Source organism: Merops nubicus, unplaced genomic scaffold, assembly GCF_000691845.1.
Source record: "Merops nubicus isolate BGI_N331 unplaced genomic scaffold, ASM69184v1 scaffold2688, whole genome shotgun sequence".
NCBI lineage: Eukaryota > Metazoa > Chordata > Aves > Coraciiformes > Meropidae > Merops > Merops nubicus.
Window position 1 is genome coordinate 1 of NW_008623458.1, and position 19,873 is coordinate 19,873.

At 40.2% G+C, this 19,873-nt stretch overlaps 1 protein-coding gene across 1 annotated transcript; it reads right to left on the bottom strand.

Annotated features, from left to right (window-relative positions):
* Positions 1–3,187: 3,187 nt before the first annotated feature.
* LOC103777503 (secernin-1-like) lies at positions 3,188–19,348 on the bottom strand. Its single transcript, XM_008945057.1, has 3 exons — positions 19,190–19,348; positions 8,552–8,733; positions 3,188–3,528 (listed from the first exon to the last, which is right to left on the bottom strand). The coding sequence occupies exons 1-3, from the start codon at positions 19,346–19,348 to the stop codon at positions 3,210–3,212; spliced, it is 660 nt and encodes a 219-aa protein (XP_008943305.1). The 3' UTR covers positions 3,188–3,209.
* Between the last annotated feature and the right edge of the window lie 525 nt (positions 19,349–19,873).

Below are 19,873 nucleotides of genomic sequence, written 5' to 3' on the forward strand. Positions count from 1 at the left end.
GTGGATGAAAAACTGGACATGAGCCAGAAACATGAACTCTTGAGTCCAGAAAGCCATGTCCTGGGCTGCATCGAAAGCAGTGTGGCCAGCAGGTCCAGGGAGATGATTCTGCCCCTCTACTTTACTCTGGTGAGACCCCACCTGGGGTTCTCATCTCAAGAAGAACATGGACCTGCTGGAGTGGGTCCAGAGAAGGACCACAAAAATCATCAGAGGGCTGGAGCACCTCTGCTATGAAGAAAGGGTGAGAGGGTTGTGGTTGTTCAGCCTGGAGGAAAGGAGGCCCTGGGAAGACCTTGCTACAGCCTTTTGGTAGTTAAAGGGGGCCTATAAGAAATATGGGGACAATCTTTTTAGCAGGGTCTGTTGCAATAGGACAAGGTGTCATGGTTTTAAACTAAAAGAGGGTAGGTACAGACTAGATCCAAGGAAGACATTTTTTACACTGAGGGTGGTGAAACATTGGAACAGGTTGCCCAGAGAAGTGGTAGATGTCCCATCCCTGGAAACATTCCAGGTCAGGTCAGAGCTCCAAGCAACCTGCTCTAGTTGAAGGTGTTACTGCGCCCTGCAGGGAGGTTGCAGTACACGGCCTTTAAAGGTCACTTCCAACCTAAGCCATTCTATGATCTTCTCTCCAGTGGTGTATTCCACCACCACAACAAAGCTTGAGGTCTAACTTGATTGCAGAATACATTTCAGCAAAGCTGCATTTGTTTAATGAACCTTTTTTGCCCCCTCAAACTGAAGATTTATTTTGGAAAATGTTTTTAAAAGCTTACCAATTGCTTTAAGCTTCCCAGTTAAAATAGAAGTTTATTGTAAGCAACAAGATAGGCTTAAATTAAATTTCATTTTTCATCTTAATTTTAAAATGGCATGAAATAAAAAGAAAGTGTAAGTAACCTTCATAGAATATTAAAGGGTTTTTTAACTAGCTTTTCTCAAAAATACCGCAGTGCCTATATCCCTGTATCTACAGCATGACTAAGAGTGCCTGCTGCAGGCATTCCTCAGAGAGAATGAAGCAAACGTGTTGGAAGCCAGGAAAAGAGCTGATAAAGTAAATCTGTAAACTAAAATAAACCCCAATTCTGGAATTTGGCACAAACTTTTTCTCAAACAGAAACCAAAGCAGTATTTGTTAAAGTCATAAATACTGTCTTCCAAAAAAGTAAGATTGCTTTTGTAATCACTCACACATGCAATTTAAATGATGAGTATTCAAGAGTAGGAAGCTCTGTGCATTAGTCTGCAAAACAGTCACCATCATTCAGTTCTGCCTTTTACTGGGGTCACTGACAGATTGTTCTGATTCACACTTTCAAACAGGATACCTTTCAGGGGATTTTCTTGACTTCAGTGATAGGAATATTTGTGTTTGTATCAAGCTAGGCAAGCCACTCCTTGAGAGATCTTTAAATATTATATTTAGTAACTTATGTAAAATAGTTTTTCATGGTTTTGATCCCACTCAAAAAAAATGCATATTTATGAAGCAAAGAAATTTTTCCACTCAGACTGAAAAACAGTAATAGGAAGGATTTTTAAGTGTTTATCCTTAAATTACTGTCAAAGACTTGCTTGAGAAACATTTACTATAAGCTTTACAGAACTCCAGCATTAATATTATAAGCAGAACAACTCTGGGCCAGAGTCAGGAAAAAAAAAAAAAAACAAAAAAAACACACCTCGGGAAATGACACATTTTCCCTGTTTTAGCAGCATTTGTGCATTCATTTGAAAGCTAGAGGCACACTTACATTTCCAAAAAAGAAATCCCTGAACAAAGTATGAAATGCACAGTTCTTACATATCCAGCAGCCTTTCAGGCTGCAGGAAATGGAAACTATCTGCAGCTCACAGGGACCTCCTGAAGAGAAATGTGCTGGTAAACATCAGAACAGACCTGCAATATCATTTCAAAAAGCTGCAAGCAGCAGACAAAGGCAACAGTTTATTTGCTGGGAAGAGGGACATGAAGGTTATGCATTGCTGATGCAGCTAAAAAGACTAAGTAAAACACACTGTTCTGCCAGTGGCCAGGTAAGTCAACAGAGGAAGGCAGCCTGTCACTGCATAATCCTAGGAACCTCAGGAGGCAGCTGTTTTCCAGAATTTGGATTTATCAGGACAGCATTATCGGTCTCCCCTCCTCTATGTTTGGCATCTATCTGTGCTAGAAGACTTCCTCCATCTTGTAGGTATCCTTAAAATGCAAGCTTTGCTTGGGAAACCAGCATCCCTGCTAAGGTAAGCTGATACATATTTGATGGCATGAACTGACAATAGACCATCACACAACACTGCAAAGCCTGGTGTTATTTCTTTGCTTTAGTATTGTCAAAGTTAAATGTCCCTCCTCCCCATAAATGCTATCTCCAACCTTTCAATGAAGCAGAAACAAAAACAGAATTGAATGAATATGTCATAGCTCAAAGCGTGGATGATAAAAATCCTCATAAATTACCTGAATTTTTAATTCATTCAAATGTGAGTAGCTTTTAATAAGCCCTACTCTTATGAAAACAAAAATTCCTTTCAAAACTAAAAAAAAAAAAAAAAAAAAAAAATCTTAACAACATATAAAAAAAAATTCCAACTAAGAAGAAATTAAATGTATCTTAGATAATTGTATTTCAGGGTGCATACATTTGCCAGCAGAGTTTTAAATAAATTCAGCTGCCGAGCCAGTGAAATCTGCAAGCTACTTTGGCAGCTCTGACTTTACACATACAGAAAAAGAAACCACTTATAAGTTTAAAGAGCAGAAAATTGTTTTCCAGTATCAGATATGAAATGAGGCTATCAGGAGACTGCAGTACAGCACTCAGCAGCAGCCCATTCAATTTACCATCTAACACAAGCCCTCTTCTCAAAGCTTATCAAACTTACCCTTGCCTTTTAATATTTCAGATTTGTGAGTAACAATTTGGATATTAACTCCACTGAAAAGACACTTGACACATTCCAAATAGTAAGTAGATCTAGGAAAATACAACACTTAGAAAATATAAAGATTTAAGCATGAGTATTACATAGCTTATGTATACAGGTAACAATCTCCAGCTTTGCAGAAGATGTTAAGTTATATTAGCCAAAGGAAATCAACATTTAAAAAAAAAACCCATAGCAGTAGTACAAATACAGAAGAAGGTTAAAATTCAATGATTTCATCAAACACTGGAACACTGGCAAAAATTACTCGCTCATTTAAACTCAGTGACTTTAAGACCAATTCTTCTAAGGCAAGTCTTTACAGCTTTCCAAAACAATTCTCTTACAGCTTTTATAATGAGAGCTTTGCTGTGAACGATAAACTGACCTGTGACTTTTTCTGCTGCCCAGTACTTTCCAGAAGTCTCCAGTATCCAGGCTTCATTTCTGTCTACAATCAAAAATGCACTTTGGAAAGTATGGCATGAACTCCCATCTTCATAGTAATTTCCACCTTGTCCATGCTCTTCCAACAGAGCAACTATTACATCCAGTGCTTCTTTAGCTGTTGCACCTCTTTCTAAGCCCAGTCTGTAGGAAGATGTCAAAACAGAGATTCATGCAGACATCTAACAGTGAGGTCTCCATAAGTTACTCATTTAAAACATCACCACTGATCTGGTGTTAAAATACCAAAGTGTCAGTTTTGCCTAGTGTAAGAATTCTTGCTTTAAGGAGATACTAGGATTACAAGAAGAGATAACAAATTACTTCATTTGTTTCAAGTCTTCATTTTCTACACTAGTTTTTTATTCTCATGCCCATCATCGCTGGTTTTTAGTTTTTATAAAGAGTCCAATTACCAAGCAGTGATCTGAAACTTCACTGTAAACATGCACTGCTGTATTCTTCCACCCCTCAGGCAGAATACATTTGAAGGACAAATTGCAAAGAGGTCTTTGCCTAGTAATGAGGAAATGCAGTATTTCAAACAACACATGCACGCCTTCATCCTTGGAAAGAGTTACCTCAATCAGTCCAAAATTTCTCTCTGTTGGTTATGTCACCTTAATACTTGTCTCTGTGTTTATCTTTCTCTAATAGCTCTATGGACAGAGTCGTTTTGACTGATGGATAGTTGCAAGAAATTCACTTTTTTAAACTTAAGTACTGTGCTAGCCCTTTCCATTTCCCTGGAAAGTCACACAATGAAAGAACACTACTCCGTTTCTTTCCTAAACTCTACAGTACTCAAATCAAGTCCTGATAACTTGAATACAAATCACTTACTGATCTGAATACTTTTCAACCCCATCTTTGAAATGGGCCTGCTTTGTTAAATAGTTGGCCATATTAGCCCTGGTTTAGCCTGAATTACTGAAAGCAGTGTTTTTGTCTCTCTCAGCAGCATTTATTTATCACTTAATGACAAAGGAGAGCCAACTAGAATTTCAGGTCCCAGCTTACAGTGACCATTTCTTCCCCATCATCTTCTTACTTTCCATTTGTCAAGTCTCTCCCTCATCTTTTTTTCTCTTATTAGCTCAAACTTGTTTTGTATTGCTGTCTCCACTTCTAGTCTATCCGCCTTTATGTTATTCCTTCATTTTTTCCATCACTGGTACAGTTGCTTTTTCAGAACAACACAGAGACATCAGTCTTAGCAAACATCATTTAAAAGCATATCTTACTTGTTCCCTAGGAACAACTCCATGAGCTGTCACTGCCACAGGCTGACAACTACTTTGGTGATCATATAGTTACTGAATCCAGTGATCTGCTCCCTTCTCCCCAGTTTATGACCAAAAGCGTTAGGTTATAATTACATCAAAACCCATCAAGAGACATAATATCACACTAAAACTTTTAATAATGTCTTCCTTCTGAGATGGTTGTAGTCCAGCTTGCTTTGTCAAAATGGCAGCAGAGATTCAGGCTGAAGAAATGTCTTTTGGATAATTTTTTTTTTTGCAAGCGGCTCCAATATTACACTTACTTCCATTTAACAAAGGCTGAAGCTCTGCTTTTGTTTGGGTGCTCCCATCTGTCAGTCACACAGGATAGCAAAAAAGCGAAGAAAACAAAAAAATCCACCCTACACAACAACCACAGAGCTCACCTCCTCCAAACTGTAGGTCTTGCCAATTATGTCAGCACCAGTGTCCTGGGTAACTGCAGCATAACCCTCCCACTAACACATTTCAGAGTACACTTCAAGGTGAGCCGGCAGAAAAGTTTTAAGTAACTTCACCGCCAGATGACAGCTTGAATTATTCATTAAGAAAATTTCGGGGACTTAGTGTAATCCAATGCCTCAGTACCCCCAATATGCTATCACAACATGTTATAAACTTGCCAAAACAACATTAATGTGAGCTTTTCAACTTCATATGTAAATTATAGATGCAAACTTCCCACATTAACTAACACACACAATGATGATATTCGACTTTATTCAGCTTTGATGTCTCTGAGGAAAGAAATTGGTAAACAAATTAATACCATTTTAAAAAGCATTCTTGACTCCCTGCCAAGATTTGCATCTCTGTGGGACTGAAAAAGTGATTGCACCAGTGATGAAAAGAACGAAGAAATAATACAAACACACAGGAATTAAAAATTAAGACAACAATGCAAAAGTAAGGGTTTATTTTGCAGTTTTCTTCATATATACCTTTGGCATGATAATGTTGTCCTGTTCTAACTGTATCAGCATAAACAAAACAGTACACCACCTCTTCATATGAACATATTTCCATAAGTAACAAATGCTCTATAGAGGCAACTGTGCCTCAAAAACAGACCAAAAAAACCAAACTGAAAGAATACCACACTAGAAAGAATATCTGAAGCAAATCACGATAAGCTAACCAATGCAGCAATACTGGTGCAGCTTTCAAAGAACAGATTTTGAATAAATGCCTAGAACAGAAAAGACACGTTTCTTAGAATCTGTGCTGGGACCTGTTCTCCCTCAATCCTTCTCTGCTGTGAGTAGGTTCTCCATTTAGATAAACTGTGATGGGGACAAGCCTGCATGGGGTAGGACCAAGTTCTACCCCTCAAATCAATCACACAAAGTTTATTAATTTCTTAAGAATCATTCATATGTTCTGACGTGCTCTGATAACACTATCAAGCTACAAATTTGCAGATCTCTCTTCACCCTTAGATACAGCAGTATACTGAGTAACACACTGTTGAGTCATTAAAAGCCAGCAGCCAGTTACTAAAAAGCTAAGAACTTTGTGAAATAGATCTTTAATTATGTCCACTGTGATCTCTATTGCAGAAAATGCTTTCTCTATGAGGTTGCAGATGAATTTTCAATGTCCTGTTTCAACAAGAAAATGTGCTGACTTCAGAATTAAACCACCCTGCAGAAAGATGCCTCTGGCCTGTTAAACACCACGTGCTCTCATAACACCCACCTGCAGCCTTCATCCATGCTGGCTGATTTTAAACCCTAACTGAAAAGTGACTATTCCAGGTGAGTTCAAAGAGAGAAAAGAATAATAACTTTAAGAGAAGAGAGAAGCAAACTCTTAGGGGAGCCTGAGCATTCCAGCAAAATTTGATTCTACCACCTGGATGACATTCCTGGGTTGATAACTCTCACACTTGCTCTGAAGAACATGCTTCAGAAGTCCAACAACGTACACATAGGTGTGAGAAAAATATGGCCAGCAGAGATGTGCATTTCTTAATTAGGCTTGAAACGCCTCAGATTGCTTTTATTCCAATAAATCCTGACAGATAAAATCAGTCCGTTCTGCAAAAAGAGAGAGAGCTGGCGCCAGCCACTTCTTTGCAGCCTACATGACTGATTTTGTACTTGGTCTCTGTTCTATGAGGTGATCCAAAACAGGCAAGTTCAATGCAACTGGCCAAGTCATCTGCAACACATCTCTCATTCTGAAGCACTCTGCATTGGAGCTAAGAATTTCTTCTGCAGATGAGAAGGAAGAAAGGGAAGGTAATATCTACAGGTGATGATCACTTGTAGCTTATAACCAGTTTCCCCTTATTTTGATATCTCCCAGTTTGCTAGTGTGGGTAAATCTAGAGCTCCTGGTTGACAGGTTTGAATGTTAAACACTACTTTGAGACTGCAGTAACTGTCACCAAAATAAGCTGAAATCTGCATCTAAACCAATGGTTTATTGAAATTTCAAAAGGATAGTATTAGAAGAGAAAAAATAAAGGTGGAGCTTGGAAAATCACCTAATCGCCCTTTTCTTGACAAAACTTTTTTGTACATATTCTTAAAAGAGCACCTGAGTCTATTCAGTCTCCCTTGATGAAATTAAACTCACTAGTCCTCCCAGGTACAGCTTCTACACAGATTTCTTCACTAACACAGAATTTAGAGAAAATACCAAGGAGGAACAGAATCCAAATTCCCTCATGATTTTCTCACTGATCAGATTCTACAGATCTCTGATCATATTTCCCATTTCCACTGCTTTCTCTCCAACTGGCTCACCTTCCTCTTGATTTATGGTAGCTGGAACTAGACACTGTGTTTCCACAGAGACACTGTTAGGGAACGTTCACAATCACAGTTTCATGTAGCTATACATCAAAAAACAATTTATTTGAAAAAATATTCTAAGATTTTAAATCCCTCTTAAAAATAAAGATATCTATTTTCTATCTTCTATCCATAAAATTTGCTAACTCACTACAGAATTAAAACAGAACGGTTTGACAGCTCTTTTCTTGACTAACAGCAATTACTGCACATTTATCAACTCCTTGACATTTAAGTGGGGTTTTTTCCCCTTCAGGAACCTAGGCGAAGCTAGTCTATAACCACAGCTCTTTTTACCTGTATTAAATATAGCCACACATTTAGCCTTTTCCAGCCATTCAGAACATCTCCCATCTTTCACTGGTTCTCAAGAAAAATGAGAATTTGTCTGAAATTGGTTCAGCCTGCTCATTAAGTATCCTCTTTGTAGTAAGTGTGCACCGTTTCCTCCTCTTCTTTCATTTTCAGTTTTCTTCCCCCCCTGAACTCTCCTTTAAATCCTCTTCACTACAAGATGAGCATGCAGGTTGAGATTTAAAGTGCAGCACAAGCTTTTTAGGCAGAGAGACTTCAATGAACAGACTTACAGGAGTTTGTTTGCCAGCGCTGAAATAAGGGTGATGGTTTGCATTGGAATGCATGGGCTGAAGTGAGACACAGTAGGTTATTTATGCCTACAGTTGGCTATAAGCCAAATATAAGATTTTTAGGTCAGAGTAAGCTGTTGTAAAGTGGGGGAGAAGGAAGGGCACACCAGCAATCTGATGTTACAAATTATTTAGCAATTCCTTACTAAGAATGAAATAATCGCTCTTACCTTGAGAGAACAGCCACTGCTAGACTATAGGGTAGGTAGGTAATGAACCAACATTAGACTGCTACATATCTGGTAGCCAAATTCTGACTCCAAGTGTTTTAAGAGTTAACTCAGCTGTGCCTGGAGCTCTGCCTAGACAGGTCTCTTGCTTATATATGCTTTAAAATCTCCTAATGCCAAGACTACAGAGCTGTTACCCAGTATCATCCTCACCTAAACCTTTGGTGTTTGAAAAGCTGGTCACAGCTCAGCAAGCCACCCACCTGACAAGGTCCATTCCAAGCAAGGCTTCAGATTCAGAAGCTGGTTCTCTGGTCACAATGGCTTCATTAGCTACACAGACTCCATGCTCGTTAGCTCCCATTTCTGCCCCCCAAAGCCAGGAGGGCCTGCTCAGCACAACAGCATGAGTCTTCGGCACCTGCTCAATCTCAATATACGTGCACTGCAGGGAGAGCAGGAGGAGAAAAAGCAAAACAGTTGCTAGCACTTTATCCAAGGCACTGGCTGAAGCAACACAAGCCTTCAACATACAGACAGGACACACATTATTTAAAAAAGTCCATGTCTTGTTCATGAGCAAGGAACTTTTTTAAACAAAATTTACCTGTCATGTTTGAAACTTTACATCCTTTTATTACAAAAGTCTAGGAGAATATATCTCTTGATAGTTGCAGGTTTCAAAGAGTCAGGCAGAACCCAAGTGCTACAACCAGTAGAAAGCAGCAGCAGACACACTGCTGCTGTTGAGTAAAGGAACACTCATCATGTTTGTACACAGTAACATCAAACCATTCTACCATCTCACCTAAGCACAATCTCCAGTACCTTAAGAACACACAGTAAAAATGGCAACCCAACAAAGTATATTAGAAGGTTACCCCCCCCTTCCCTTGCTGCCTCCCGTGCTGCTGCTCCCAGGACTGAGACTGCTGGTAGGAAAGGAGGGGCAAGAAAAAACCAACCACGCTTGAAAAGATTCAGTGGAATGCTTTGATAAATAGTCACATGAAATAAAGCACTGTTTTTTCCAGATAGCATGGAAAAGAGCTTGATCCATCATAGGTTGTTGGCTAGTAGAAGCCAAAGGAATGAATGGGCTTTACATTTTGCTGCTAAGGTCACATTAAGTTCTTCAAGGACCAAACTCCACAGAATTATTTTTTTTTGAGGAAACTGAAGCTGTCTATGGCATTTGTGAAACAGCTGTTAGTGTCCAGCACTCCTTTCATAATATCTTTCTTGCAGGATGTAATCTGCAACATTTTTCTGGAGGAATATTTGGTCAGACATATCAAAGTGAACAAGATGAGCAGAATGGACTTGTGGACTGAAAGTTGTCTGCCACAAAAATAAATGCTATATTTACATTAAAACCTAAAGCCAAAGGTCAGTCCAAGATTAACAGCATCAAGAAGCTATTTTGTTTTTTAACCTTCCTTTTCCCCTCTAAGGATTACACAGCATGATCCTCTTCAGCCTCCAGTCTTCAGCAATGGTTTTTACAGTAATAGTCTAGCATGCAGTTAAAATGTGTAATCTCTGATCAGAAACGGCATTTTTAGAGTCCTTCACTCTGACCATGCAAGAAGGACACAAGAAATGAGTTTGTCACCTTGATTAGGAATTGTGTGCAAGCAGGTCAAACTGTCATCTTTCTATAAACCCAGGAAAATTATAAAATAAAAGGATGATTTCTCACTCAGGACACATGATTAAAAGAAAAATAAGGGGGGGGAGGCAAGCATGGCAGGGAACTTTTCATTCTAAAGACTTAAAAATAGAGTAGTGACACGCTTGCCTTCTCCTTTCTGCTCTGTGCTTAACTTTGATTTTTGGCTTAGGCAATAAGACCCTGGCAGGGATTTACCTGTTGTATCTGTTGGAGAAGATGCCTAATATTTCACCAAGCTGTTTGATCAAATTGCTTACACAGTAATACTCTAGGATTCTGCAGAGGCAGGTTCCTCATCTGTTGAGGTGCAACAATGTCTGTCACTGGCCAGGAGCTAAATTCCAGCTAATAAAAACACTTTATACAGTTCACCCCTTGTTTTGTTTTCTAACCACGTCACTCCAGAGCTGTGATAGGTCTTCTTATCGAGACTCCCACTTGTCCATTTGAGCTGTAGCAAGCAAATCTCATTTTTGGCATTCTATGCAATTTTTTTTCAGAGTGTTAGGTGGGTGCTGTTTGGATAAGCACATAATGCACGTGTGTGAGTGACCAGAGAAGAACCGTTTCCCAGAGGTGCAAGGGAGGAGCTGCAGCAGCAGGAAAAGGGGTTGGGCCGAGCACCTTCCCACATGACACGTAAAGCCACGCACAGAGCAGCTATGGGGTCTGCAGGAAAACACCAGCTACTGCACAGCACACCTCTTGGCTCCCTACATCACACAGGTGGTGAGCTAGCTGGAGCCATCCAGGACATGAACCTGCTCAACTCCACAGCAGAACGCAAAAAACTAGATGCAGTGTGGAGGAGACTTCAGTACTCCACAGACCCCTACTTGCACAGCATTCTCAGGCTGAATAGACCTAATATACAAGCTTGCTTATGCTGATGCTTTGATTTTATAGAAGGAAAAATTATGAAAACACTCTGAAAAGTGATAGGCTAAGAAAATGCTGAATACCTTTTCTCTACAAAATTTATTCTGGCCGTCCTTGCCACCAAATGCTTATTACTTGGAGCCTCATTCCAAAAATAGGCATTTCCAAAGCTGCTATTCATTATAAAGATTTTACTGTCAATGGTAGCAGTCAAGAAAGGGGAAGGAAGAAACTGCTTCTGCCTGGAGGATCCAGGTCATTCTGATAAAAAGTGCTTTTGCTTTGCAGCTATGTAATCAGAGGCCAGAAAACATCCAGAGGTGTCTCTACACACCTCAGAACACAGCTGTCACCTGCTATGTTGCTTATGTTCCCCAACCCAATGACAAGCAAACATGGACCATATTTTCACCTTATTTTCAGCTTCCATACAATAATTCATGTACGCAGATGATGTTAAAACCTTACTTATATAAATTGCCTTAGAGAACATAAGTAACAGAAAACCATTCCTATCTGATGGTAGCTGACAAGCCTCGTAAAACTACAATTGACTTGATTTTTGGTCAACAGCCCTTTGTCATGGTTATAGACAGTGATGCAAAAGCCTTGATGAGATTTCACTTTCCCATTAGAAATTACTCCAGTAAACAGAAAAGAGGCACTCAACAGGACTGACGTATTAAGGAAGGTGTTTGGTTCATATTTGTTAAAATGTATGAGCTTCTTAAAAAAATAGGGTCCAGATGTGACAACATATTATAATTTCAGATGTAAACCTCTCACTCTTCCTAACTCCATGCCATCCCCCACCCACACTTAAAATGACATGAAAAAAACTAATTTCCAAATAAAGTCTCTTCATGCAGGAAACAGAGGAACTGGCCTATCCACCTGTAGCGCACACATCATGAGTAAAGCTAAAGCCAGTCACTGGATTCACAGTGCAGCAAACCATTGCTACCCCTTCCACAGAAATCAGAATACATGCTTGTAACAGCAGATCAAATAGTGAAGGAAAGACAACACCATCCATCAAAAAACATCACTGGCCACCAGACGTCTAGAAATTGAAGCTTGAATAATTACAAGACCTCAAACATAAGCACAAACCACAACCTCCCTGTCCCCTCTTCTGCACCCCACCTATCTGGTGAATCACTCGAGCACAACAGCAGAGCAGCCTGTTCTACCAAGAGCTGTGCCAAGCTGGGCAGTAACAAACCAGCCAGACATAAGGTACTGCTGTGCTCTGCCTGCTACCAGCCCTGCCTTGGACATTCCTGAAGCATCCAGCCCAGCGTTTCCTAACACTAACATTTTTCCTGACGAATGAAGGCTCAAAACAGAAGAACATTGACACATTTGGCGGCAAAGGCTGAGACTGAGTCGTGTCAGGCTCCACTGATTTGCCAGAATACCAGCCCTGAAAGCAGCATAACTGGCATCATGCCCCGTGACAGTAAATTCCCATCAGGAAATGCAAATGTAACGAACAGAGATGCAGCCAACAACTTTAAAGAGAATTGAACAGGCTGGAAACTAATGACGTTTCTTTTATTTCGCTTAGGGTGTCAAGAAAAGAATCTTATTGAGGCAGTTCTAAGTATAGTACAAGCCACAAATGTTCCTCCCACCCTAGCTAGGGCGTGTTGGAGGTATTCCAAAACCAGACAAGACAGTCATAAGCACAAGAGATTTCTTCTTTCATTAATGAAAAGAAGCTATTGTGCAGCTTCTACTGTACTGAGGCTGCAGAAGCCTGATTCCTAGCACAGTCAGGCAGGTCATTATGAAGTATCTATGAAATCACATAAGCTTCAGCCCTGGATAACAAAGGCAATAGTCACGGAATGCTTTAGAAAGAAATGCTCTTTGAAGAAGGGCCACGAGATTCTAGATTACAGGAGAGATTCCTTCACACCACCCCCTCATCAGATCCAGGGTTTAACTCTTTGCTTAAATACTTCAAGCACTGCTGTACCACAGCATGCATTTGAAAATACGCAAAGTAATCTGTACTATGGCAGTAACTCCAGAAGTTGCACCATGGCTGCTATTAACCCCTTCCAAAAGGGGGATGGCAAAAATGCGATGAGGCAGCCACACAGCCTGCTGCCTCTGTGGCCACCAAGAAACTGAGGCTGACAGCCTGGTTGGGACTGTCTAGAGAGGCGATTCCACAGGTGAAAGGGGCTGCTTGGGCCCCCTCATCATGGTGAAACGGAGGACCACCTCCTGTGGGTATGTCTGATAGACTGTGCTTTACAGGTAGATCTTTTGCTGCTTATTTACAGGAACAAATGCAACGGAGCACAAAGGAGTGGGAATAGCCATTCTCTGAAAAAAGAAGCGTGCAAGCAGTAGCAGGCAATACAGAAGACGTGGCCAGCTGATGCTGTTACTGCTGCTTGCTTACGCACTAAGGAACATGAGGTGTACAGTGGAGGACAGCTGGAGGACTTTACAACACCCACTAAGCACAGCCATGAAATCTACTAGCAGCACGAGCGCTGTGCCACAGCAGAGGGGCCGGCCGTTGACCAGGATAAATCCATCCTGGCCCATCTCAGGCAGTCAGCTCAAGTTCCAGCAGTCACATAGTCAAACCAGAACGGTGAACAGAAGTCTCACCAGTGGCAGGGTGGATCCTCATGTAGCTGGCTGAGCTAGCTCTTTGGAGCATCAAATACCAGCTCTTCTGGGGGCAAATTATAAAATTTGAGTATGTATGCCTCTGGTCTTGAGCAGCATCATTTATCTTGAAGACTAAGGATGATAGATTTTATTCTAGAAAAAAATTGGAGAAGCCAGAAAAAGCCAAACAGTTCCCCTGTCAAAAAGTAGAACTACACACCCTCTGACCCACTCTAGCATACCCTACAAAGTGACCAAGGAGCCCCAGGCACGTGGGCCACAGTGTGGAAATATGCTCAGTAAGATGAAATATAAAGATCTTTAAACAAATATAATGCCACAAAGTGCAGCAAGGTACCCAAGGCTGAGAACACTCTCTGGAGACACTGTATGTCAGAGTTGATTCAGCAGTCAAGAATTCACCTCTTGTTTTATAAGTTTCACACCTAGCAGTCTTCTGGATGATGAGCAAAAAAGTAAAACTGAAATAGGAATGAAGCTTATTGATTTATTTTTTTTTTTAATTGGTAAGAAACAGATTTCAAAGAAGCCACAAAACGCCCATTACAGAATGACCCTTGGAACTCTCAGATATCCTAGGGCCGATTTCTTTGCTTAGCCACTTTGAAACGCCTGCTCACACATCTGTTTTGTCACAAGTAAACTAATTGGGTCAAGATGGGATAGCTGGCAGGCTTTTCCCCACACACAATTCCAGCATCCTTCCTCATCTTCCTCTCTGTTCTAATTAGAAAAAAAACCAAGGTGGTTCAAGCTAATCAGTTTTGCTTTGGCAGCGGAATTGAGCAAAGAAGCAGCACTCCTACAGTAAAAAGAGAGGCTCTGAGATGCTGGAAACATCCAAGAAATTATGGCTTCTACCTCTGAACTGCTGCTGCCTTGTGCATTGGATTACAAAGCAAAGTCAAACTCATTAGTTTAAAGGCCAGTGGCCTGCAGTGGAGCAGAACAGAGAAAACACTCACTTTAGCCAAACAACAGACTGCTGAAGGCAGCAACTGCCTTCTCCCTTTTATTAGCTGCTGTCTGCCTGCACAACACCTCTCCTCTATGTCTCTGCAAAGTCTAAAGGTTAGCTAAAACAAGGTGGCCTGAGGTAAGCCACCTCACTTACTTTAGGTAAGACACGCGAGTGCCATGAGACAGGCTCCTGACGCAGCCACTTATCAGGTCTCAACTGAGAGGCAAGAAACAGCAGCTTCCTAAACTATCTCTGAACTACAAGCCTTTAGGCTACAACCTTTTTTACCTACACAGACTAAATGAAAAGTTTCATCATGAGCACAAACACAACCATGTTTCATCAAGGTTTCCTGCCAGTCAGCACTTACCCATGGAGGTATCATAATGGGGGGGCCCAAGTTCAAGTTCACAGCTGCAGTAACATGACTGTGTGGCACCATCAAGCTAATCTGGAGGCTGCCCAAAAAGCAAATTCCCTGCAGATTCAGCTGCCCCTTGGCTTTTGTTAGCAGATTCTGAACATCTTACCCCCAGACATAATGTAGATAATTCAAACAGCTGGGATAAGATGGCATCAAAGTATGCCAGAACTAAAGTGCACCACTGGCATGATGCTTGGTGATTATGTTACAAATACCAGAATTAAGACAACAGATAATACAAAGCCAACTTTAATACAGTCAAAATCTACTTTCCATCTGTCTTGTAACACCACACAGAGACCTTTCAGTTAGCTTCAGGTGAGTTTATGTCTGCAGTGCTCAGCTAAAAATCTTACTGGTTTTCTGAAAACTCAGAGCAAGGAGATGGAGGATGATATAATTTTATTTATTTTTTTTTTTTTTTAAGAAAAGGCAACTATTCAAAAAAGATAAAATGGAAAAAGAAAAAAAACAAACAACAACTAAGGTGTAATTGTGCCATGAAGTTTCAGAGGACATAACTCATGTAACTCCTCCTGCCCCACAGAGTTGGCTTTAAGCCCAGCAGAATGTTTAATACCAACACATAAGAAAAAAAAATTTGCAATATTCCACAATTTGATAGACTTTGTTGTAGACCATCCTTTCTATTTCATCCTTTCCACTTCTCTACAGGAAACTGCATGCTATTAAGATAGAAGAGCTTTTGCAGCTCTATACTGAAGGAAGCAATTATGACTATTTTTAAGTCATGAATAAAAGGTCAAATTGGAAGAAAAGGAGGTTGATCTAAAAGAAAAAAAAAAGTGTCCATCTGGAAAATTCAACTAAAAGTCATCCACCCAAGACCTCTTCAGTAGAAAGAAAACCACAGCAAGCAGCAGGTTAGTAGAGAACAAAACCTATTCAGTAAAATCTAAAAATAAGACAGAGTATTATATCTTCAAATTCATACAGTATCAATTCTAACACATGAAAAATTCTTAAAATTCACATCTGGGGAAAAAAGAACACACTTTGAGTAGAGGAAATCAAAAAAGACCCTATTTATGCATAAGGGAGCAATATTTCACCTTCATGCACAAGTTTAGTAGACTGACCACGACAACAAGGAAGAATCCAATCAGCATCTGCCACTGCAAAATTACAATGCAAGACAAGAACAAACTTTGGAGAAAGTTGTCACACACACAGAACAGACCCTTATGAAAAGCCCCATTGTTCCGGGTCTTGGGAACCTGCTGACACAGAGGGAAGGAATTATGTTGATGAGTTAGCTGCAGGGTTACTTGTCTGGTAGACTGAGCCACAAAGATCAAGCTTAGAATGACTTGTAGTGTTCACTGAATTCCTTCGTTTAAGGCCCTGCCACAAACCAGTCACCAGCTGTATCGCACAGCCTGCCCAACCCCTGTATGGCAATACCCAGCTGTGCCATTTTGGGTTACTGTGTGCATTATCACACTGAGAATGGGAGCAGCACAAACAAACAGGATACAGACTTCCTGAGAATCTTATAGAACAACCTGTGTCGTTAGTGTGTTGAAAGCCACCTCCCACCAGAAGTTCGGAATGTGAGTGACAGTCATGGAGAAATAATCAAAATTTGATACATGTTGGATGACATTATCCACAAAGAATAGAATACATGAAAAGCAAGTCCACCATCATTGTCCAGTGAAGGGAAAGGGTCATGTATCTAACATAAGAAACCAATACAAATGCATAATATGGAATACAGAGAAAAAGTTGCTCATTTTGGAAAAAAAAAAAAAAAAAACCAACAAAAACAAAGCACTAGGATAGATGAGAGGAGAAATTTAGTCCAAGGCATGAAGGATTACTGACTTTTTAAAAGATAGCATGAAATTGGTCAACCACATTTTTCCATTTGCAAAATATCATACATTTAGTTTTCTCACACCTGTTTAGTTAGCTTTATAAAACGCAAGGGGAGGAAAGCTGTAGCAAAAAAAAAAAAAACAACCACTCAATGATAACTGAACTGTTGGCAGTTTTCATAGGTTTTAAAGATCAAAGTAATAATTCTGAATATGTCAAAGGAGCTTTGACACCCCTCTCCACTCCCTCATTAGCTAATTACCTCTGACAACCCAGTCAGTTTGTGGAAAAGGTGGATATAGTGTTGCAGGCCTGCTTCTTAAAAAACATGAAGCAGCTGAATTCAAGTCCATTCATAGAGCTTCTCTTAACTTTTAGAGGTATCACTAACAGTACACAGGGAATGAACAGGCTTTGCACAAGCTCTGTCTATAGGTAAGCAAGCATTTGTTGTAAGACAAGGATCCTTAGCCACATCCCTACAATAGGAGAAATACACCCATTTCAGCTAAGTAGAAAAAACTGCAGGCCATTCTGCAATCACAAAATGTTAGCATATTTGAAATTGCAATCTTCTTATTCACTAGTGTCCTTCAGTTTATAAACCAGCAACATCTAGAAGCAAATCCAGCAAGCAAATTTAGCATCCTAAAACCTGGATTGTAGAGCTTTTATTGTCAGTCCTTCTCAATTCCTACAGCAAAAGGGTTTATTATAAAAGACCTTCTAAGTGGCCAATTTTAAAAGAAAATTTTAAAAAATTATTTCTAAAGAAAATTACTCTACAACATTGATATTTGCTAGACCTGTTTAACTGAACACCCTCTCTCTCTGAAGGTGGAAAAAAAATGTTGAACCCTATAGAAAAACTAACAACTACATCTGTGCTTAGGTCTGCCTAAAGGAGAGCAATTAAACAACTGCCTACCAGACAGTTTTTAGACCAAATAAAACAATCTTGTCTTAACCAGCTCACTCTATTTACTCATGGGCATTTTGAGTAAAGAAAAACAAACAAAAAACTCCCCACCAAAATCCATTCACAATACTTGGTGCTGAGTGTGACAAAGATGCAATGACAAGCAATTGCTTGAGCTACTCCCACAGCAACTGCAGATGCTTTTATTCTGTGCTGGGATGAAATGGGGACAATTCTGATAAACATTTGGAGCCCTATTTTTCGACACATTGCCAGACTTGCAAAACCTCAAGCTAGCTAATGAAGAATTATGCAGTAGCATAGACTAGTAGAGGCCAATGTATTCAACTAATTAGGGCTTTAGCCCCTACTTAAACAAAAAAAAGGAATGTATTAGCCCACTCCATTCCCTTGTGCAAAAGTGCATCTTCACTTCATTGCAACAAGCTGTACCTTCATTTAAAAACAAATAAATAACATTTCAACATTTAAGGGGAATGCTTGGAGATACTGGTTAGCAAAATATATCTACAAACCGCTGTGTGCCAGGCAAAGGGACTGTGCTCCCTGCTTCCAAAAGGACTGACAAAAAGTCCACTTTATGATTGAATCCTACAAAAGACATTAAACTGTTTAATTATAGGGTGGGAGAGGGATCATAATAGATTATATATGGCTTAATTATATCCTTCAGCAAATCATGACAATCTCATCAAAGAGTAAGCTATGGGGCAAACAAACCTAAACAATCACGTACCCTGACATTAAACTATTCTCCTTTAAGGAAACAACACTCCAGAGCACCTTTTGGGAGTTCTTCCACAATAACAAAACTTTTTTTTTTTTCTTCCATTTCCAATTCTACGAGGTTAAAAAACTGCTCTGAAGTTTTCCTGTTTTTCATCCATGGCATCAGTGTCCAGCTTCATGACTCCACATCCAGCCTGGATTCAGAGAGAAGCCACAGCACAGAAAACCAGCCAAGACGCATGAGCCTCAGCTGCACAACTTGTCTTCAAAGCCAACTGTATGTACAAGGGTTATGTTTGGCTTACAAAGCTTATGTTCTTGTTTTCCTTCCTTACTTAGCACAAGTTCTTTGGGGCAGATTTCTGGCTACCTGTTTTGCAACTTGCCTAGTGCAGTCAGGCACCATTACAAGTGCCAATCAACAATCATGAATGAGAACAATTCATATGGCAAGTGACAAGCTTAAAAAAATTGTTTCTAATCCCAGTTAGCCAGGATATTTTTCCCTTAAAAGGAAAAGGCAGGTGATAGGCTACACCATGCAGGAACCTGAGGTGTGAACAGTTCAGCCTATCTGCTGGAAAAAGTACAGATTATTGATTTTTCCTCAATTAAATAAAAAGAAAATAACATTCCAAGTTTCACTTCCAAAAATCTTGCCTCTTCTCTACTCCAGAGAGGTTTGAGTGAAAGGAACAAGGGACTCTACAATCTGACAAGAAAAGAACTGCATTCACTTCTTCCAATAACTGTAATTTCTCACAGTGTGAACGTGACTCTTCACAGCTCTTACCTCAACTTTGCTTCCTGGATCGTGAGCTGCGGCAGCAAAGTAGACCACCTCCTGTACTTCATCCCTGGGTCGTGCAGAGTTCTTTCCAAACACCACCAGCCCCTCTTTAGAACACGGGGGAAAGGCTACAAAACAGTAGCTTGGGGGAGCTGCAGCCATCCTGCGAAGGAAAAGAAGAGCAGGCAAACAAAAGTAGTGCTCGCTGAATTCACAGCTGCATGCGTTAGAGAATCATTCTGTCTACCGCGACTTGCCAGGAGACAAGGCAGTCCCTCCATCGCTCGGCTGGCTGCCCCACAACAAGGGAAGAACAGGGCGATTTGGAGGAGGCTTACCTGATTTTAGTAAAAAGAATTGCAGTCATTTTCTGACATCTCTCACCCAAGCCTTGTGAAGGCATAAAGAAGAGGGAAAAAAAGGCAAGATAACTGTACCTTGATGAGTCTGCTTAGTCCCCACAGCAAGCAGATGCTCTGCACTGGAGCTGTGTGGGAACACATGACCTAGATGCACTCTGCTGACTCACAAGTGCAGAGACACAGAATAACTTTAAATAATTTACTTTCTCAGTTCAATATTTTAAAAAAGGAAAGAGAAAACATGTTTGAGGGATTCCTGAGGGAGGAGAATGCTGTAACAGGAAAGAACTGGAAAGACATAGCATTATTATATCAAAAACTGCCT

Bases quoted from the DNA above. Each gene is read 5' to 3' on its own strand.
- LOC103777503 (XM_008945057.1), bottom strand. From the start codon at position 19,348: ATGGCTGCAGCTCCCCCAAGCTACTGTTTTGTAGCCTTTCCCCCGTGT. The intron at 8,734-19,189 runs GTAAGAGCTGTG...CTCTCCCTGCAG, and splicing joins ATCCAGGAAGCAAAGTTGAG to TGCACGTATATTGAGATTGA. The intron at 3,529-8,551 runs GTGGGTGGCTTG...ATCTTCCTACAG, and splicing joins CTTGGAATGGACCTTGTCAG to ACTGGGCTTAGAAAGAGGTG.